The sequence below is a fragment of the Coregonus lavaretus genome, assembly GCF_964263955.1.
Source record: "Coregonus lavaretus genome assembly, contig: HAP1_SCAFFOLD_106, whole genome shotgun sequence".
Lineage (NCBI taxonomy): Eukaryota > Metazoa > Chordata > Actinopteri > Salmoniformes > Salmonidae > Coregonus > Coregonus lavaretus.
Window position 1 is genome coordinate 594,243 of NW_028157840.1, and position 23,314 is coordinate 617,556.

The following is a 23,314-nucleotide window of genomic DNA, read 5'->3' on the forward strand; positions in this document are numbered from 1 at the left end:
GAGACGCGTTCTGTCTCCTAGAGATGAATGTACTTTGGTTCGAAAAGTGCAAATCAATCCCAGAACAACAGCAAAGGACCTTGTGAAGATGCTGGAGGAAACATGTACAAAAGTATCTATGTACACAGTAAAACGCATCATGAGGAAGGAAAATTATGTGTGTATATTGAAGCAACATCTCAAGACATCAGTCAGGAAGTTAAAGCTTGGTCGCAAATGGGTCTTCCAAATGGACAATGACCCCAAACATACTTCCAAAGTTGTGGCAAAATGGCTTAAGGACAACAAAGTCAAGATATTGGAGTGGCCATCACAAAGCCCTGACCTCAATCCTATAGGACATTTGTGGGCAGAACTGAAAAAGCGTGTGTGAGCAAGGAGGCCTACAAACCTGACTCAGTTACACCAGCTCTGTCAGGAGGAATTGGCCAAAATTCACCCAACTTATTGTGGGAAGCTTGTCGAAGGCTACCCGAAACGTTTCACCCAAATTAAACAATTTAAAGGCAAAGCTACCAAATAATAATTGAGAGTATGTAAACTTCTGACCCACTGGGAATGTGATGAAAGAAATAAAAGCTGAAATAAATCATTTTCTCTACTATTATTCTGACATTTCACATTCTTAAAATAACGTGGTGATCCTAACTGACCTAAGACAGGGAATTTTTTACTAGGATTAAATGTCAGGAATTGTGAAAAACTGAGTTTAAATGTATTTGGCTAAGGTGTAAGTAAACTTCCGACTTCAACTGTATGTAAACTCTAACATTGATTTATCCTGCAATAGATGTTCAATTGGTCATATTATTTTTTGTCTTCTTCTAATGCCTCTTAAGCAGGTTGACAAGCAGGGTTATTTCAGGTTAGCAGTGTGGTTAAGGTTAGGGTTAGGCATTAGGGTTAGCAGTGTGGTTAAGGTTAGGGTTAGGTATTAGGGTTAGCGGTGTGGTTAAGGTTAGATTTAAAGTCAGATTTTATGACTGTGGTACTAACCTGTGCTCTTAAGGGGAAAGTAATCTAAAAGCAATCAGATTACGTTACTGAGTTAGGGTAATCCAACATGTATGTTACTAATGACAATGTTGAACAGGTAACTAGTGGATTACATTTACAAAGTATACCTATCCAACCCTTGATCCAGTATATCCAGTGGAAAGTATACCTATCCAACCCTTGATACAGTATATACAGTGCATTTGGAAAGTATTCCTATCCAACCCTGGATACAGTATATACAGTGGAAAGTATACCTATCCAACCCTTGATCCAGTATATACAGTGGAAAGTATACCTATCCAACCCTTGATCCAGTATATACAGTGGAAAGTATACCTATCCAACCCTTGATACAGTATATACAGTGCATTTGGAAAGTATACCTATCCAACCCTGGATACAGTATATACAGTGGAAAGTATACCTATCCAACCCTTGATCCAGTATATACAGTGGAAAGTATACCTATCCAACCCTTGATACAGTATATACAGTGGAAAGTATACCTATCCAACCCTTGATCCAGTATATCCAGTGGAAAGTATACCTATCCAACCCTTGATCCAGTATATACAGTGCATTTGGAAAGTATACCTATCCAACCCTTGATCCAGTATATACAGTGCATTTGGAAAGTATTCCTATCCAACCCTGGATACAGTATATACAGTGGAAAGTATACCTATCCAACCCTTGATCCAGTATATCCAGTGGAAAGTATACCTATCCAACCCTTGATCCAGTATATCCAGTGGAAAGTATACCTATCCAACCCTTGATCCAGTGCATTTGGAAAGTATTCAGACCCCATGACTGTTACGTTACAGCCTTATTCTAAAATGTATTTTTTTTTAAATTTCCTCATCAATCTACACACAATACCCCATAATGAGACAGCAAAATACGTTTAATCATTTTAGCAAATGTATAAAAGTTAAAAAAACTGAAAGATAAAATTTACAAAAGTATTCAGACCCTTTACTCAGTACTTCGTTCAAGCACCTTTGGCAGCGATTACAGCCTTGAGTCTTCTTGGGTATGACGCTAAAAGCTTGGCACACCTGTATTTGGGGAGTTTCTCCCATTCTTCTCTGCATATCCTCTCAAGCTCTGTCAGGTTGGATGGGGAGCGTCGCTGCACAGCTATTTTCAGCTCTCTCCAGAGATGTTAGATCGGGTTCAAGTCCGGGCTTGGGACTTGTCCCGAGGCCACTCCTGCGTTGTGTGCTTAGTGTCATTGTCCTATTGGCAGGTTTTCATCAAGGATCTCTCTGTGTGTCATTGTCCTATTGGCAGGTTTTCATCAAGGATGATTGGACGACCGGCATAGTCTTTTAAAAAACATTTTGTTAGGTGGGATAGCACAATGTCAAAACAGTTTTAATGTGTCCAAATCAATAACCAATATGAAAAAAACAGTTTGTGATCTATTGAAAACATAAACATAACATGTACTATCGACACAAACACAATAGTAATCATAATACTTGTGTTGTTTTGACAAGTGGCAATAAATCACTGATATATATTATGGGGGAGATAAGGTTGTACCTGCTGTTGAAACTAACACAACTAAAAAAACACATCGAAATGGGAGATATCTTTTACCTCACTGGTTAGAGGACAACCTGCAGAAGACAGTCAGCTACATTTTGGAGTGATGCATTTACATTTAGCGGTCCCCAAAACGAAGAGAAACGCAAAACGTATTTGTCATCACTCATATCGATATCACGTTGAAATCAATTGCAGGAGAGGGGGGAGATGAGGTTGCACATCCTGTTAAAACTAACAGCTCAAACACCACATGGAATCTGGGAATAATGTGTACATCTCTGGTCAGAGGACAATTTGTAGAAAACAGCTAGCTACATTTAGAAGTGTTGCGTTTTGATTCAAGTGGGTCGCCAACGGGGTAAGTGTAACGCAACACTTTTTTTTGTTAATCACATAATATTACTCTTTCAATTCAGACTGGATTTTTCCCCTGATGAGGCTAATATCCATATCACGCTGAAATCAATAGAACAGGGGGATTCTACATTGTGACATTATTCATTAAAATACTCCTTCTACTTAAATGTTTAAATCATTCTGAATCGTGACATTAATTAAAATAGTCCTACTATAATGTTAAAAACATTCTACACTGTGACATTATTTTATTGATATCATGAAACAACTCATGTATGTATTTTCTGATGTTTAATCAGAGAACCTGAATGGGAGTATTTCTTTCCACATTGATCACAGCTGTAAGATTTCTCTCCTGTGTGTGTTCTCTGATGTACCTTCAGGCAGATGGAGCGAGAAAAACTCTTCCCACATTGATCACAGCTATAAGGTTTTTCCTCCTGTGTGTGTTCTCTTGTGTCTAGTCAGAGCTCCAGATGCAACAAAACTCTTCCCACATTGATCACAGCTATAAGGTTTCTCTCCTGTGTGTGTTCTCTGGTGTATTATCATCACGTTTGAATAAGCATAACTCTTCCCACATTGATCACAGCTGTAAGGTTTCTCTCCTGTGTGTGTTCTCTTGTGTGTTATCAGGATGTTTGACTGAGAAAAACTCTTCCCACATTGATCACAGCTGTAAGGTTTCTCTCCTGTGTGTGTTCTCTTGTGTATAGTCAGAGCTCCAGATTCAACAAAACTCTTCCCACATTGATCACAGCTGTAAGGTTTCTCTCCAGTGTGAGTTCTCTGATGTACCCTCAGGTTGCTTGAGTGAGGAAAACTCTTCCCACATTGATCACAGCTATAAGATTTCTCTACTGTGTGTGTTCTCTTATGTCTGTTAAGTACTGCTTTTAAGGTGAATCTCTTCCCACAGTCAGAGCAATGGTGAGATTTCTCCCCTGTAGGTTTCCGCTGGTGTTTCTTGAGGTGTTCTGATGTGGAGAGACTCTTCTCTGCCTTGTCAGCTTCATGATGTTGATGAGGCTCCCCAGAGGATCCACGATAGTCACGTCTCTCTCCTGTGTGAACAACAAAGTCAGACAGACGGTTAAAGGCCCACAACAGCAGAAATCCACTGTTTATTTTAGCTAAAAGGTGATGACCATTATGTTGTACAACAATTGACGTCTCTAATGAATATTGAAACGCTTTTTGACAATTGTCTTAATAAGACAGTCAAGTGAACAACAACAGCCATATTTAGTCTTCATTTTCCACAGTAGTAAAGTGGATGATTCTAGGCTAGAAATACATTATTAAAGTTGCTGAAACCCTAAGCAGTGTTGCCAGATGACTTTTTCCCTATGTGTTTGTATAGCTACAGTGCTGCTCTTTGTTCCCGCCCATTTAGCATCGTTCTCTCCAGCCGTAGACCCTCCCCATCTCTTAAATAATTAAAGAATTCACATTGGAACATGGGAATGTGGCCGTGTGCTAAAGCAGTGAGGTAGTAGTGCTGAAATAACAAAGAAAAGATTTCAACAAAATACTTTATTAACTTCAAGTACTAAAGGTAGTAGATTACAATTAGGAAAAACCTAAAACACTTAAAGACAAAAAAACAATATCTAGACCTAGGGCCTATATCATCAGGTCCTTTGAGGAACTTTGGTTGAACAAATTAAATCTAGCCTGAGAGCATATTTCTGTCCTGCCCTTTGGAGAAATGTTGCTTTTGAAACATTTCTTTGGAAATGTAATGTCCATGGCCTTCTTCATTGCAAAAGTCCTGATCTTCTCAAAAAGATTTGTTTGCCGGGTTGTGTCCAGTCCGAGGGATGCTTTCACCTCTCTGGGAGGAAGGATGTAACCCTAAGCCCCAAGCTCAAGCAATAAGCTCAAAGTACAAAGACAAAATACCTGAAGTGTTGCTTGAGAGCAGGTTTATGCTGAAAGGGAAAATTCCAGAAAATAGGTAAAAAAAGTAATTAATTAAATGTCCTATAGCTTGTTATTAGTGGTACTAAAATGCCCTGTACACGCTTAACCTGCTTCCAGCCCAACAATTGCAATGCAGACAAGATAACTAGCTAGATTTAGTAAACATTTAGCTTCATAATTACATAACAAGCTAGTTGAATATGCAAAAATACGACCTCAAAATCTATAATCCAATAGCTAGCTAGCTATTTAGCTATCATTTAATAGTGTCTAGCTAGCCAGCCAACTTAGCATGTGTCCCAATCAACATTAACAGCAGAACGCAACTGGCCAGCACAGCTAGCTTTCTTAATGTTGCTTCATCCCACAATGAGACATCTGTAAACAATGGCTTGTTGCTATAGGGACTTAGAAGACATCTGTAAACCATGGCTTGTTGCTATAGGGACTTAGAAGACTTCTGTAAACAATGGCAAGCTATAACAGTAGCTATTTCCCTCATTAAAATGCAAATCAATTCATAACATTTTTGACATGCGTTTTTCTGGATTTTTCTGTTGTTATTCTGTCTCTCACTGTTCAAATAAACCTACCATTAAAATTATAGACTGATCATTTCTTTATCAGTGGGCAAACGTACAAAATCAGCAGGGGATCAAACACTTTTTCCCCCTCACTGTAACTAGTGTATTTTAACACCAATAAACCCATCTGTTTAAAAATGAATTTAGTATATGTCAATCTAGCAAACTAGGCAATTAAAAGCAACTTTCTAAACAATGTTTTGGTTAGTTTCTAGCTTGTTAGCTAGCTAGCTAACGTTAAGTTAGCTGGCTAGCCAGTTCAAATAATAACCATATCATATAGCTGACGTCGTCTTTACTTTAGCTAATTTGTATTAATTATTACATGAAAATAAACTCACAACAAGATCATTATTTACAAGTTAATGGTGAGCTAATTACAGAAAATAGCTTACGGTTGGAATGTGACTAAATAAAAGCAGGGCATTCTACATTCGTTATATCCTAACCTAACCCTAACGTTATATCCTAACCTAACCCTAACGTTATATCCTAACCTAACCTAACGTTATATCCTAACCTAACCTAACGTTATATCCTAACCTAACCCTAACGTTATATCCTAACTTAACCTAACCTTATATTCTAACCTAACCTAACGTTATATCCTAACCTAACCTAATGTTATATCCTAACCTAACCTAAACGTTATATCCTAACCTAACCCTAACGTTATATCCTAACCCTAACGTTATATCCTAACCTAACGTTATATCCTAACCTAACCTAAACGTTATAACCTAACCTAACATTATATCCTAACCTAACCCTAACGTTATATCCTAACCTAACCCTAACGTTATATCCTAACCTAACCTAACCCTAACGTTATATCCTAACCTAACCTAACCCTAACGTTATATCCTAACCTAACCTAACGTTATATCCTAACCTAACGTTATATCCGAATTTGACTTTGGTGCAGGTAACGTTCTTCACATTACCGTAGCTGGTAAACACACCAGTGGCGGCTCCTGAAAAAATTCTCAGGAGGGGCAATTTTTCTGATGATTTAGGTGACCTACACACATTTTAAAAAAGATATGTCCAGCAACAACATGAAGACAGGGGCAGCATATAAGTCAATACCAGAAGCATTTATTGACTGATCTGGGGAGATGGATTCCAGTTTCTGTGACAGATTATAAATAATCTCTGATGCCTTTGTTATATTAGCTTTTGGTTGAATGTACTGTCGTAGTAAATATATAATGTTATAGCTTGGTCTGACTAAAATCTTGTGCATGACCCATTTTGTGTTGGGCCTTTGTATTCAATACAATGAACAAGAGTCCTATCTTGTCAGCCTTGTCAGCAGGTGGCTAAGGATAACACCCACGCCATAGGTCTCTCAGTTCTTCCAACTCACGAGTTCTTGCCCTGAGGACACACACACACACACCCACACACACACACACACACACATCATCACTGATAAACACACACACACACACACACACATCATCACACACACACACACACACATCATCACTTAGATCGTAGGTAGGTAGTTAGCTGTAGTTAGGTATTGTATTTATTGTAGGTTAGTATTATTGTTGTTATTGTAGCTTTCCGTGGGTAATTTGTGGGTTAGTTTCGAGGCATGAGGCTAGCTAGCTAGCGGGTAGCTATTGGTAACGATTAGCAACGCTGGAGAGCTGGTTCCAACGGTAATGTACTCCTACCCAACGTTTAACTTTTGCTTAACCATGTATTAGATCGTAGGTAGGTAGCTAGCTGTAGTTAGGTATTGAATTTATTGTAGGTTAGTATTGTGGTTGTAGTAGCTTTCCATAGGTAATTGTGGACTAGTATCGAGGCACGAGGCTAGCTAGCTAGCGGGTAGCTATTGGTAACGATTAGCAACGCTGGAGAGCTGGTTCCAACGTTTAATTATTATTATTATTATTATTTTTTTTTTTTTTTTTGCTGCGTTGTGAAGGGAACTCGACACGGACTTGAATTGTCTGTTTGGTGTGCTGACACACTCTTGGCAGTTTGTTGTGGCCAGGTGTTGATGCTAAGTTGTGTGTTAATGGATGCTAGCTTGCAGGTTGGCTACGGCGTCATAGCTAGGCTTCGTGGGTTGTTGTGGGTAGTTACTGTGTCTTGGCAGTGTCCTCGGCCGTGCCAGCTGTAGCACGAAGCTAGCTAGCTAGCCGTTCTTCAAACAGAGTCGACACAGTGGCCATTGCTAGCTACCCAGCATGACCATTTGGCTGTACTGTAGTAGCTAACCACAATTTACTTGTCCTAGCTAGCCAACGTCTAATCATTGCTGCGTCATATAAGGAACTTGACACAGACACGAATGATCTGTTTAGTGTGATATCACAATATTGGTGGTTTGTTGTGACCAAGTGTTGGCGCTAAACGGTGTGTTATTGTTATTGGATGCTAGTCTGCTAGTTGGCTATGGAGTCATAGTAGGCTAGCTGAACAAAGTGGGTTGAGTCTACTCCTTTAAACATTGAACCGCTGTGGTTCACAACAATTCTGATTTCCAAAGGCGGAAGTTGGGAGAGTTTTTGTTCGGGTGGTTCAGTGAAACAATTTTAGTTTCCGAGCTAGAAGATTTGGTGAGGGAGGCCCTGCTCTCTCCACTCCCAGATGCTTAGCCCATTTCATTCCGATCTCCTCTGCATTTTTGTAGCCATTTGCTACAGCCTGTCAACTATGCCTCTGCCTATCCCTGTTCTCTCCTCTCTGCACAGGCTACACAAACGCACCACACCGCGTGGCTGCTGCCTCTCCAATTTGGTGGTCCCTGCACGCACCACCCACGTGGAGTTCCAGGTCGCAGGCAGCCTCTGGAACTGCCGTTCTGCTGCCAACAAAGCTGACTTCATCCCAGCCTATGCCAACCTCCAGTCCCTCGACTTCCTGGCGCTGACGGAAACATGGATCACCACTGAAAACACCGCTACTCCTACTGCTCTCTCCTCGTCTGACCATGTGTTCTCGCATACCCCGAGAGCATCTGGTCAGAGGGGTGGTGGTACAGGAATCCTCATCTCTCCCAAGTGGACATTCTCAATTTTTCCCCTAACCCATCTGTCTATCTCCTCATTTGAATTCCATGCTGTCACAGTCACTAGCCCATTTAAGCTTAATATCCTTGTCATCTATCGCCCTCCAGGTTCCCTTGGAGAGTTCATCAATGAGCTTGACGCCTTGATAAGTTCCTTCCCTGAGGATGGCTCACCCCTCACAGTTTTGGGGGATTTCAACCTCCCTATGTCCACATTTGACTCATTTCTCTCTGCCTCCTTCTTTCCACTCCTCTCCTCTTTTGACCTCACCCTCTCACCGTCCCCCCCTACTCACAAGGCAGGCAATACGCTTGACCTCATCTTCACTAGATGCTGCTCCTCTACTAATCTCACTGCAACTCCCCTCCAAGTCTCCGACCACTACTTTGTTTCCTTTTCTCTCTCACTCTCCTCCCACACTACTCACTCTGCCCCTACACAGATGGTAATGCGCCGCCGCAACCTTCGCTCTCTCTCTCCCACTACTCTCTCCTCTTCCATCCTATCATCTCTTCCCTCTGCTCAATCCTTCTCCCTCCAATCTCCTGATTCTGCCTCCTCAACCCTCCTCTCCTCCCTTTCTGCATCCTTTGACTCTCTGTGTCCCCTATCCTCACGGCCGGCTCGGTCCTCCCCTCCAGCTCCGTGGCTTGATGACTCATTGCGAGCTCACAGAACAGAGCTCCGGGCAGCGGAGCGGAAATGGAAGAAAACTAAATTCCCTGCCGACCTGGCATCTTTTCACTCCCTCCTCTCTACATTTTCTTCATCTGTTTCTGCTGCTAAGGCCACCTTCTACCACTCTAAATTCCAAGCATCTGCCTCTAACCCTAGGAAGCTCTTTGCCACATTTTCCTCCCTCCTGAATCCTCCCCCCCCCCTCCCCCCCTCCTCTCTCTCTGTGGATGACTTCGTCAACCACTTTGAAAAGAAGGTTGACGACATCCGATCCTTGTTTGTTAAGCCTAATGACACTGCTGGTCCTGCTCACACTGCCCTACCCTATGCTTTGACTTCTTTCTCCCCTCTCTCTCCAGATAAGATCCTGCGACTTGTGACTGCAGGCCGCCCAACAACCTGCCCGCTTGACCCCATCCCCTCCTCCCTTCTCCAGACCATCTCCGGTGACCTTCTCCCCTACCTCACCTCGCTGATCAACTCATCCTTGACCGCTGGCCATGTCCCTTCCGTCTTCAAGAGAGCGAGAGTTACTCCCCTTCTCAAAAAACCAACACTCGACCCCACTGATGTCAACAACTACAGACCAGTATCCCTTCTTTCTTTTCTTTCCAAAACTATTGAGCGTGCCGTCTTTAGCCAACTCTCTTGCTATCTCTCTCAGAATGACCTTCTTGATCCAAACCAATCAGGTTTCAGGACTGGTCATTCAACTGAGACTGCTCTTCTCTGTGTCACAGAGACTCTCCGCACTGCTAAAGCTAACTCTCTCTCCTCTGCTCTTGTCCTTCTAGATCTGTCTGCTGCCTTTGATACTGTGAACCATCAGATCCTCCTCTCCACCCTCTCCGAAATGGGCATCTCCGGCGCGGCTCACTCCTGGATTGCGTCCTACCTGACCGGTCGCTCCTACCAAGTGGCGTGGCGGGAAGCTGTCTCCGCACCACGTGCTCTCACCACTGGTGTCCCCCAGGGATCGGTTTTGGGCCCTCTCCTTTTCTCCCTATACACCAAGTCACTTGGCTCTGTCATATCCTCACATGGCCTTTCCTATCATTGCTACGCTGACGATACACAACTAATCTTCTCCTTTCCCCCTTCTGATCACCAGGTGGCGAATCGCATCTCTGCATGTCTGGCAGACATATCAGTATGGATGACGGATCACCACCTCAAGCTGAACCCTGGCAAGACGGAGCTGCTCTTCCTCCCCGGGAAGGACTGCCCGTTCCATGATCTCGCCATCACGGTAGACAACTCCGCTGTGTCCTCCTCCCAGAGTGCGAAGAGCCTAGGCGTGACCCTGGACAACACCCTGTCGTTCTCCGCCAACATCAAGGCGGTGACCCGCTCCTGCAGGTTCATGCTCTACAACATTCGGAGAGTGCGACCCTGCCTTACACAGGAAGCGGCGCAGGTCCTGGTCCAGGCACTTGTCATCTCCCGTCTGGACTACTGCAACTCGCTGTTGGCTGGGCTCCCTGCCTGTGCCATTAAACCCCTACAACTCATCCAGAATGCCGCAGCCCGTCTGGTGTTCAACCTTCCCAAGTTCTCTCACGTCACCCCCCTCCTCCGCACACTCCACTGGCTTCCAATTGAAGCTCGCATCCGCTACAAGACCATGGTGCTTGCCTTTGGAGCAGTGAGGGGAACGGCACCCCTGTACCTTCAGGCTCTGATCAGTCCCTACACCCAAACGAGGACATTGCGTTCATCCACCTCTGGCCTGCTGGCTCCCCTTCCTCTGCGGAAGCACAGCTCCCCCTCAGCCCAGTCAAAACTGTTCGCTGCTCTGGCACCCCAATGGTGGAACAAGCTCCCTCACGACGCCAGGACAGCGGAGTCACTCACCACCTTCCGGAGACATTTGAAACCCCACCTCTTTAAGGAATACCTGGGATAGGCTAAAGTATTCCTTCTAACCCCCCCCCCCCCCCCCAAATTGTAAAGTGGTTATCCCACTGGCTATAGGGTGAACGCACCAATTTGTGAGTCGCTCTGGCTAAGAGCGTCTGCTAAATGACGTTAATGTGCCCTTGAGCAAGGCACTTAACCCTAATTGCTCCTGTAAGTCGCTCTGGTTAAGAGCGTCTGCTAAATGACTAAAATGTAAATGTAAATGTAAATGTAATCACTGATAACAAACACACACACACACACACACACTGATAACAAACACACACACACACACACACAAATCCTCTTCTCTTAGGCTGAACATCTGAAGACAGAGAACCCGACTCAGAGCCAATGCAACAGTGACACTAGCCTGGAGGTGACATCGCCCAACTCATCAGGACCAATCAGAAGATCAGAACTACTAGATTCAACCTACTTCATTTTATTGTATAAAATGTCAGCACACAATGTTTAGGGGCTCTTCTGATAAACTCCCTACGAGTTTGACGAACGGGTCCGTGCACGCGATTCCAGATATCTTTACCTCTGAATAAACTGCCTTATATTATACAATTATCCACCTTGTCCAAAAGTCTCTACTTTTTCTCTTTTTTTTTGACCAGGGTGAAGGTGGCCGGCTCCACCTCTCTGTCCGGGACTCTGTCATCCAGTCAAGTCTCCCAGCTGTATTGGGATTCCGCTGCCAGCAGCGTTTTCATTATTTAGTCCGTTCGTAGCGGGTATGTACACGATCAACAAGATCAGTCCAAAACCGAAGATCAGTCCAAAGCAGAATGTTTGCAGAATGTTTGTAAACTAAGTCTACAAATTAAAAACATAAAATAACGCCACACAGCAGGTCGCAACATAGACTCTGCTAGCCGCCATTGTCTTAGTTACGTTCAACGTTACGTCACGTATGACGAAAGCGCGTAAGTGCATGCACACAGACACCCATAGAGAATGTATTGAAAGCTTTGAAATGTGAAAAAAATAGATTTTACATGACAGGCTATGAGAGACTTCTGGGCGATTTTCAACCTGACTGAAATCGCCCAAAAAACGGGCGGGGCCATTTGAAGCACGACTTTAGCCTGATTTGACATTTAGTGGCTGGCAGATCAGACGTGAACACTGATAACTACTGTTGCCGTGATATAATTGATTAGAAAAAAAATCCCTTCCTTTTCCCGTTTGGCAGTGCGTCGCCCATATCGCCCTATTGAACAAGCCGTCCCTGAAACACACACTATATCAAATAAAATCAAAACGTTTATTTGTCACATGCACAGGATACAGAAGGTGTAAACGGTACAGTGAAATGGTTACTTGCATAGTGGAGTCTTTTGTTTAGACATGTAGCTAGCTAGCTAGACAGTTAACCATAATCCCAACTCATTACGTTACTACCCTGCATGAATCTGCAAGTAGCTAAAGCTAACCAACTAGATTCAATGTTAGCTAGCTAGCTAACATTAGGCTATAACTAGCAATGCAAATGGCTCTGAGATACGAATAATATTACATTTACATTTTAGTCATTTAGCAGACGCTCTTATCCAGAGCGACTTACAGTTAGTGAGTGCATACATATTTCATTCTGTCCCCCCGTGGGAATCGAACCCACAACCCTGGCATTGCAAGCGCCATGCTCTACCAACTGAGCTACAGGAGGACCAGCTCAGTTATTGCTACACAGATCATACACGTAACGTTAGCTAGCGAGCCAGACAGCTAACGTTAGCTAGCTATCTAACAGTACACTTTAACTTGCAAATGAAAACAACTTGCTGACAAAATTTGAAAACTTGTAATATCTGATGTAGCTAGCTAGACTATCTTACCCGTATACATGGATGAGCGTTTCTCCCTCTCTGTCACGGATGCCATGGTTGCCCTTAGTTTGAAGATGTCATCCGGAGACAGGTGTTTTATACAACAGCCTTCTGTGTCTTCTCTTTTCGACTCCCTCCTCATATTGGCAATCTGTCTGTTTAAGCTGCGGTGAGTGAAAGGTGGTAGAGTTACAGCTGTGTTTGTCAGACAGTGAAAACTCCAGAATCTTCTCCATCTCCTTAGCTATCATACTCTGCTTCCACCGGACATTCCACTGATTTCAAAACTCAGTCCTCCAGAAAGTTTAGGCCACTGATATGACCCCTCTTTGGAAAGGTAAGTCTCTCACGAACACGTACAGTACCAGCCAAAGGTTGGACACACCTACTCATTCAAGGGTTTTTCTTTATTTTTACTATTTTCTACAAAGAAACCACTACTAAAGGACACCAATAAGAAGAGCTTGATTGGGCCAAGAAACACAAGCAATGGACATTAGACTGGTGGAAATCTGTCCTTTGGTCTGATTAGTCCAAATTTGAGATTTTTGGTTCCAACCACTGTGTCTTTGTGAGACGCAGAGTAGGTGAACGGATTATCTCCGCATGTGTATTTCCCACCGTGAAGCATGGAGGAGGAGGTGTGATGGTGCTTTTCTGGTGACACTGTCAATGATTTATTTAGAATTCAAGGAATACTTAACAAGCATGGCTACCACAGCATTCTGCAGCGATACGCCATCCCATCTGGTTTGGGCTTAGTGGGACTATCATTTGTTTTTCAACAGGACAATGACCCAACACACCTCCAGGCTGTGTAAGGGATATTTGACCAAGAAGGAGAGTGATGGAGTGCTGCATCAGATGACCTGGCCTCCACAAACACCCAACCTCAACCCAAATGAGATGGTTTTGGGATGAGTTGGACCGCAGAGTGAAGGAAAAGCAGCCAACACGTGCTCAGCATATGTGGGAACTCCTTCAAGACTGTTGGAAAAGCATTCCAGGACGGGCCCGGGTATGTTGGATACCTTCTACGTCAACACCAGGACCAGCTGGCACAACTGGGGACGGGCCCGGATCTTCGTAGTGTGCAATGTCTCCAACATACCCGGGAGGCGTTGCCGTCAACTAGCGGAGGACACTGCGAGCGAGCACAACAGCCCATTCACGGACAAATATGACGGCACACCATCTAAATGCTGTGGCTTCCTACTTCAGCGCTCCCTCTACTTTACGCACCAGATGGGAGATCCCACCACAGAGAGGTCCAAGGTTGCCACGGTTATTTCTCTGCTGACTGGGCGGGCGTTGGAACGGGCCACGGCCGTCTGGAAGAGATGAGAGGAGGAGCTAGATTCATATGAGGGGTTCATGGTTCTGTTCAAATGCATCTTCGATCATCCCCCCGGAGGGCAGAGAGAGGGGTGAGCGCTTACTCCAATTATGGCAGGGGGACCAGACGGCTGCAGAGTACGCGCTCACCTTCCGGACAGTAGCAGCATTCAGCGGATGGAACTAGCCGGCGCTTCGCTATTCAAAAGTGGTCTGCGCGAGGAGGTCCAGACCGAATTGGCCTGTCGAGACGACAACCTCTCCTCTCCGATGGCCATCGGTCTGGATAACCTACTTTTGGGAGCATCGGTACTCTAAATCGCTGTTCTCCCTCCCTCAGTGAACACTCTAGATCAGAGCCTGAACCCTGTGCAGCAACGCTCCCCATCCACCCTGACAGAGCTTGAGAGGATTTGCAGAGAAGAATGGGAGGAACTCCCCAAATACAGGTGTGCCAAGCTTGTAGCGTCATACCCAAGAAGACTTGAGGCTGTAATTGCTGCCAAAGAGGCTTCAACAAAGTACTGAGTAAAGGGTCTTAAAACGTATGTACAGTGGGGAAAAAAAGTATTTAGTCAGCCACCAATTGTGCAAGTTCTCCCACTTAAAAAGATGAGAGAGGCCTGTAATTTTCATCATAGGTACACGTCAACTATGACAGACAAAATGAGAAAAAAAAATCCAGAAAATCACATTGTAGGATTTTTTATGAATTTATTGGCATATGATGGTGGAAAATAAGTATTTGGTCAATAACAAAAGTTTCTCAATACTTTGTTATATACCCTTTGTTGGCAATGACACAGGTCAAACGTTTTCTGTAAGTCTTCACAAGGTTTTCACACACTGTTGCTGGTATTTTGGCCCATTCCTCCATGCAGATCTCCTCTAGAGCAGTGATGTTTTGGGGCTGTCGCTGGGCAACACAGACTTTCAACTCCCTCCAAAGATTTTCTATGGGGTTGAGATCTGGAGACTGGCTAGGCCACTCCAGGACCTTGAAATGCTTCTTACGAAGCCACTCCTTCGTTGCCCGGGCGGTGTGTTTGGGATCATTGTCATGCTGAAAGACCCAGCCACGTTTCATCTTCAATGCCCTTGCTGATGGAAGGAGGATTTCACTCAAAATCTCACGATACATGGCCCCATTCATTCTTTACTTTACACGGATTAGTCGTCCTGGTCCCTTTGCAGAAAAACAGCCCCAAAGCATGATGTTTCCAACCCCATGCTTCACAGTAGGTATGGTGTTCTTTGGATGCAACTCAGCATTCTTTGTCCTCCAAACATGACGAGTTGAGTTTTTACCAAAAAGTTATATTTTGGTTTCATCTGACCGTATGACATTCTCCCAATCCTCTTCTGGATCATCCAAATGCACTTCAGACGGGCCTGGACATGTACTGGCTTAAGCAGGGGGACACGTCTCGCACTGCAGGATTTGAGTCCCTGGCGGCGTAGTGTGTTACTGATGGTAGGCTTTGTTACTTTGGTCCCAGCTCTCTGCAGGTCATTCACTAGGTCCCCCCGTGTGGTTCTGGGATTTTTGCTCACCGTTCTTGTGATCATTTTGACCCCACGGGGTGAGATCTTGCGTGGAGCCCCAGATCGAGGGAGATTTTCAGTGGTCTTGTATGTCTTCCATTTCCTAATAATTGCTCCCACAGTTGATTTCTTCAAACCAAGCTGCTTACCTATTGCAGATTCAGTCTTCCCAGCCTGGTGCAGGTCTACAATTTTGTTTTTGGTGTCCTTTGACAGCTCTTTGGTCTTGGCCATTGTGGAGTTTGGAGTGTGACTGTTTGAGGTTGTGGACAGGTGTCTTTTATACTGATAACAAGTTCAAACAGGTGCCATTAATACAGGTAACGAGTGGAGGACAGAGGAGCCTCTTAAAGAAGAAGTTACATGTCTGTGAGAGCCAGAAATCTTGCTTGTTTGTAGGTGACCAAATACTTATTTTCCACCATAATTTGCAAATAAATTCATTAAAAATCCTACAATGGGATTTTCTGGATTTTTTTTTCTCAATTTGTCTGTCATAGTTGACGTGTACCTATGATGAAAATTACAGGCCTCTCTCAACTTTTTAAGTGGGAGAACTTGCACAATTGGTGGCTGACTAAATACTTTTTTCCCCCACTGTAAATGTGATATTTCAGTTTTTTTTTAGTTTTTATAAATGTTCAAAACCAACATGTTCTATGGATAAATCCTTCAACCTCATTGCTTGGTTTTAGCTCTGACACTGCACTGTCAACTGTGGGACCTTATACAGACAGTTGTGTGCCTTTCCAAATCAAGTCCAATCAATTGAATTTACCACAGGTAAACATCTCAAGGTCCACCGAGTGGCGCAGCGGTCTAATGCACTAAATGCTCTCCCTGCAGTCTGTTCCTGAAGTCTGTTCTGACCTGCAGTAACAGAGATAATAACTCCCTGTTCTACCACACTGGTATAGAATTATAGAATTCCTTCTCAGACACTGGTATAGAATTATAGAAGTCCCTCTCAGACACTGGTATAGAAGTCCCTCTCAGACACTGGTATAGAAGTCCCTCTCAGACACTGGTATAGAATTATATAAGTCCCTCTCAGACACTGGTATAGAAGTCAATCTCAGACACTGGTATAGAATTATATAAGTCCCTCTCAGACACTGGTATAGAAATATAGAAGTCCCTCTCAGACACTGGTATAGAAGTATAGAATTCCCTCTCAGACACTGGTATAGAAGTCCCTCTCAGACACTGGTATAGAAGTATATAATTCCCTCTCAGACACTGGTATAGAAGTATAGAATTCCTTCTCAGAAACTGGTATAGAATTATAGAAGTCCCTCTCAGACACTGGTATAGAATTATAGAAGTCCCTCTCAGACACTGGTATAGAAGTATAGAAGTCCCTCTCAGACACTGGTATAGAATTCCCTCTCAGACACTGGTATAGAAGTCCCTCTCAGACACTGGTATAGAAATATAGAAGTCCCTCTCAGACACTGGTATAGAAGTATAGAATTCCCTCTCAGACACTGGTATAGAATTATAGAAGTCCCTCTCAGACACTGGTATAGAAGTATAGAATTCCTTCTCAGACACTGGTATAGAAGTATAGAAGTCCCTCTCACTATTAACAGAAGACACTGGTATAGAAGTCCCTCTCACTATTAACAGAAGACACTGGTATAGAAGCATAGAAGTCCCTCTCACTATTAACAGAAGACACTGGTATAGAAGTCCCTCTCACTATTAACGGAAGACATTGGTATAGAAGTCCCTCTCACTATTAACAGAAGACACTGGTATAGAAGTCCCTCTCACTATTAACAGAAGACACTGGTATAGAAGTATAGAAGTCCCTCTCACTATTAACAGAAGACACTGGTATAGAAGTATAGAAGTCAATCTCACTATTAACGGAAGACACTGGTATAGAAGTCCCTCTCACTATTAACAGAAGACACTGGTATAGAAGTATAGAAGTCCCTCTCACAATTAACGGAAGACACTGGTATAGAAGTCCCTCTCACTATTAACAGAAGACACTGGTATAGAAATATAGAAGTCCCTCTCACAATTAACGGAAGACACTGGTATAGAAGTCCCTCTCACTATTAACAGAAGACACTGGTATAGAAGTCCCTCTCACTATTAACAGAAGACACTGGTATAGAAGTATAGAAGTCCCTCTCACAATTAACGGAATACACTGGTATAGAAGTCCCTCTCACTATTAACAGAAGACACTGGTATAGAAGTATAGAAGTCCCTCTCACAATTAACGGAAGACACTGGTATAGAAGTCCCTCTCACTATTAACAGAAGACACTGGTATAGAAGTCCCTCTCACTATTAACAGAAGACACTGGTATAGAAGTATAGAAGTCCCTCTCACTATTAACAGAAGACACTGGTATAGAAGTCCCTCTCACTATTAACAGAAGACACTGGTATAGAAGTCCCTCTCACTATTAACAGAAGACACTGGTATAGAAGTCCCTCTCACTATTAACAGAAGACACTGGTATAGAAGTATAGAAGTCCCTCTCACTATTAACAGAGGACACTGGTATAGAAGTATAGAAGTCCCTCTCACAATTAACGGAAGACACTGGTATAGAAGTTCCTCTCACTATTAACAGAAGACACTGGTATAGAAGTATAGAAGTCCCTCTCACAATTAACGGAAGACACTGGTATAGAAGTCCCTCTCACTATTAACAGAAGACACTGGTATAGAAGTCCCTCTCACTATTAACAGAAGACACTGGTATAGAAGTATAGAAGTCCCTCTCACTATTAACAGAGGACACTGGTATAGAAGTATAGAAGTCCCTCTCACAATTAACGGAAGACACTGGTATAGAAGTTCCTCTCACTATTAACAGAAGACACTGGTATAGAAGTATAGAAGTCCCTCTCACAATTAACGGAAGACACTGGTATAGAAGTCCCTCTCACTATTAACAGAAGACACTGGTATAGAAGTCCCTCTCACTATTAACAGAAGACACTGGTTTAGAAGTCCCTCTCGCTATTAACAGAAGACACTGGTATAGAAGTCCCTCTCACTATTAACAGAAGACACTGGTATAGAAGTCCCTCTCACTATTAACAGAAGACACTGGTATAGAAGTATAGAAGTCCCTCTCACTATTAACAGAAGACACTGGTATAGAAGTATAGAAGTCCCTCTCACTATTAACAGAAGACACTGGTATAGAAGTATAAAAGTCCCTCTCACTATTAACAGAAGACACTGGTATATAAGTATAGAAGTCCCTCTCACTAGTAACATAAGACACTGGTATAGAAGTATAGAAGTCCCTCTCACTATTAACAGAAGACACTGGTATAGAAGTATAGAAGTCCCTCTCACAATTAACGGAAGACACTGGTATAGAAGTTCCTCTCACTATTAACAGAAGACACTGGTATAGAAGTATAGAAGTCCCTCTCACAATTAACAGAAGACACTGGTATAGAAGTATAGAAGTCCCTCTCACTAGTAACATAAGACACTGGTATAGAAGTATAGAAGTCCCTCTCACTATTAACAGAAGACACTGGTATAGAAGTCCCTCTCACTATTAACAGAAGACACTGGTATAGAAGTCCCTCTCACTATTAACAGAAGACACTGGTATAGAATTCCCTCTCACTATTAACAGAAGACACTGGTATAGAAGTATAGAAGTCCCTCTCACAATTAACAGAAGACACTGGTATAGAAGTCCCTCTCACTATTAACATAAGACACTGGTATAGAAGTATAGAAGTCCCTCTCACTATTAACAGAAGACACTGGTATAGAAGTCCCTCTCACTATTAACATAAGACACTGGTATAGAAGTATAGAAGTCCCTCTCACTATTAACAGAAGACACTGGTATAGAAGTCCCTCTCACTATTAACATAAGACACTGGTATAGAAGTATAGAAGTCCCTCTCACTATTAACAGAAGACACTGGTATAGAAGTCCCTCTCACTATTAACAGAAGACCCTGGTATAGAAGTCCCTCTCACTATTAACAGAAGACACTGGTATAGAAGTCCCTCTCACTATTAACAGAAGACCCTGGTTTAGAAGTATAGAAGTCCCTCTCACTATTAACAGAAGACCCTGGTATAGAAGTATAGAAGTCCCTCTCACTATTAACAGAAGACACTGGTATAGAAGTCCCTCTCACTATTAACAGAAGACACTGATATAGAAGTCCTTCTCACTATTAACAGAAGACACTGGTATAATCCTCTCTTCTCTCCTCCTCTCCTCTGTTCCACTCTGCTCTCCTGTCTCTGTTCCTCTCTGTTCTCCTCTCTCCTCTCCTCTGTTCCACTCTGCTCTCCTCTCTCCTCTCCTCTCCTCTCTCCTCTCTCCTTCCATCTCCCCTCCTGGCTCTCTCCCCTCCTCTCCTCTCTCCTTTCCTCTGTTCTCCTTTCTCCTTCCATCTCCCCTCCTGGCTCTCTCCCCTCCTCTCCTCTCCTTTCCTCTCCTCTCCTCTCTCCTTCCCACTCTGCTCTCCTTTCTCCTTCCATCTCCCCTCCTGGCTCTCTCCCCTCCTCTCCTCTCCTCTGCTCTCCTCTCTCCTTTCCTCTGCTCTCCTCTCTCCTCTCCTCTGTTCCTCTCCTTTGTTCCACTCTCCCCTCCTCTCCTCTCCTCTGTTCTCCTCTCTCCTTTCCACTCTCCTCTCTCCTTCCATCTCCCCTCCTGGCTCTCTCCCCTCCTCTCCTCCATTCTGTCCCTCATGCATCCCTACCTCACTCCCGGGATTCTGCCTCTTCTCTGTCTAGTAAAATAAGCCAAACACTTGTTATAAAAACGATAGCGTAAGCTTTTTAAAGAGTTGGCTAACTAAAGAAAGTTTCATTTAATTTAGGCTGATTTGACCTTAGCTAGCTAAGTTAACGTTACCTGACACTCTTGTCCCGCTCCCCCTTTCTCTTCCGCTGCTGTGGCTGGAAATATTTCAATAAACTCATCTGAGAAAAAGAAATCTAATCGAAGACAGATAAATGTAGCCATCTTGCTTGCACTTGATAGAGTTCCAAAGGAACTAGCTAGCTAACTTGCTAGACTAGTAATGTTAGTTAAACATGTTTCTATCATCATACTCTGTGGATATTGGATAGATAATTGCCGTTACAATTGTGGCAGCAATATTATAGATCTAGATGATGTTAGTAGAGTTTTTAGGTTTTAGCTAGCTTATGTAGTTAACTAGTTGGCTAGCTAACGTTAGTCAAACAAACAAGCTAACGTACCTTTCTTGCCGTTTCTCGCGAATGTGCTTTACAGAACTTTATTGAAAACGATGTTTCTTGCAGTTTCTCACACAGGAGCACTCTGAGGTGATTCAAGTGAATTGTGTATCGCGCCGCAGAGCTTCTGTATTGCGCTCTGTGGTCCCTGGCGTGACGTTTCGTGCGCATTCTGATGGTGATTAAAGTGAATTGTGTTTCGCGCCGCAGTGTTTCGAGAACTGGCTGTGTTTCTTGAGTTGCAGGCTGCCTGCCACAGCTCACAGAGCTAAATAACCTTCAGGCCTGTGTTCAACCCAGACTGATTATCTATCTACCTAGAAAAGCAAATGTGCTTCACAGAACTTTATTGAAACTATGTTTGGTGGAAATAGGATGTTTCTGTTGGTGTGGCAGCAATGATTCTACTGGGCCACACTTAAATGAGGAAAACACTGACTGTATATTTGCGACTGTTCGACAAAAAAATCTTGGCTCGACCAACAGCCTATCGACCAAACAATCGACCAGTCGACTAAATGGGGTCAGCACAAATAGCCATTGATTCTTGAAGAATATAACTTATAAATGCCTCATATGTTTCAACTGTATTCCCCCATTATGTTTTATAAGCTTGTATAACGCCACTGGTTGTAAACAAACACTATATATCTTCAAAACCAGGTTAAAACTGTGATTTTGACCTTATGGATGGCCAGTCCTTGTATTCATAGTGTAGTGAATTCCAGGGGGTAGCCCTGAGCTGGACTCAAACCTGGGTCCAGAGACTGTCAAGCCAACACCTTATAACTGTTATACCAAGATGTCTGAACTTCTTGATGAGGTCGCTAGGTTTTGGGTTAAGGTTGCTACAATAGCTCTCTCTATGAATTTGAGAGTGGTTACATTTCTCCAGCCCCCATCCCTCAGCTGTTTACCAAACCAAGTCTAAGGGCAGCCATTTTGTTGCTGTTTAAATCCTAGGTTGTCCTTTTAAAAAAGCCACACATCAATCAATCAACCAATCTGCAGTTCAAACAATAACAAAGATGTCATTCTGCCACTGTTTTGGTAATAAGATGATGGGGCTGGAGAAATGTAACCACTCTCACATTCATAGACAGACCTATGGATGCAAGGACTGACCATCCATGATATCACCATTATAGTTTTAACCATATGTTGAGGCTATACAGTGTTGGTTTACATTTACATTGTTTCTAAACATTGGAGTAAAAAAAGCTTATTTTAGGTACTGATGGGGTACGACAGTTGAACTAAGCTCATGAGGCATGTGTTATATTCTTCAATAATCAATGGCTATATATAAATAATGAAAAAGTCCAAATATGGATGTAGCAACTGCAGATTCCCCCTTTAACACCACACATCAGTTCAACAACTGCAGAGTTTGTGCCTCTGTTTTTAAGACAGTACTTACTAGTGTTAATCAGGGCTCGGTTTCTCAAAAGTATCTTACTGCTAAGTTCATCATTAGAACCATTGGATGCCTTAAGATGCCTTTGGGAAACCGGAACCAGATATCCAGTTTCCTCCTCTTCTTCCTCCTCCTTTTTCGATGTGACAGTCATCTCCCCCTCCTCCTCTTTCACTCCAAAAACGGGAGCCTCCTCTTCTTTCACTGTAACATCCTCCTCCTCTTTCACTCTGAACACGTCTTTCTCTTCTTCTTTCACGGTAACAGCTTCACCCTCTACTTGTTTTTGTATTGTAACATCCTCCTCTTCCTCCTCCTCTTTCACTAGAGCTTCTTTCTCCGTCCAGCATACCTCCTCTTCTTTAGCAGGAGGAGAGTAGCTTAGTGACCTCATGGTCGGGGATGTTAGCTAGCTAGGCTAGTGCTAACTTAACCAGCCAGCTAGCTGACCAATAACAACAACACCGTAAATATGAAATTAAATGGGATAACTAACTAGACGACAGAAGTGGGTTTAAAACACAGTGGCTAATATACACGAAAGCGTCTAAAGAGCTTTATTGGTTCGGCTATTTTGGCTAGCAAGCTACCGAGGTGTCTGACTAACTGTTGCTGCTGTTGAAAGAAGCGTCCCGTCCATTAGATTATACGTCACACCAGCAGCATAGCCTTAAAGTCCCACATCGCCATCTGCTGACTGGAGTGGGTAACGAAGTTGAGTAAAATGTAGATTTTATTTTCAGACAAAAAGTTAAAGGGTAGGAAGCATGTGTTTTTACTCACCAATGTAACAACACAGTGTGGTTAAAGACTTAGGAACTTAGTTGTAGTCACGATCTGGTTACCTATAAGTACAAACAGTTATGTTTTTGCGTAATTTCATATTTATTAACTTATTTCCGGATATCTTCTAAACTACCCACAATGCA

At 43.1% G+C, this 23,314-nt stretch overlaps 1 protein-coding gene across 1 annotated transcript; it reads right to left on the reverse strand.

The window, feature by feature from the left end:
* Positions 1 to 1,889: 1,889 nt before the first annotated feature.
* On the reverse strand, positions 1,890 to 22,898 carry LOC311124845 (uncharacterized protein). Its single transcript, XM_084198948.1, has 2 exons — positions 22,389 to 22,898; positions 1,890 to 3,977 (listed from the first exon to the last, which is right to left on the reverse strand). Exons 1-2 carry the CDS (start codon positions 22,777 to 22,779, stop codon positions 3,337 to 3,339), a joined length of 1,032 nt encoding a protein of 343 aa, XP_084055074.1. The 5' UTR covers positions 22,780 to 22,898; the 3' UTR covers positions 1,890 to 3,336.
* Between the last annotated feature and the right edge of the window lie 416 nt (positions 22,899 to 23,314).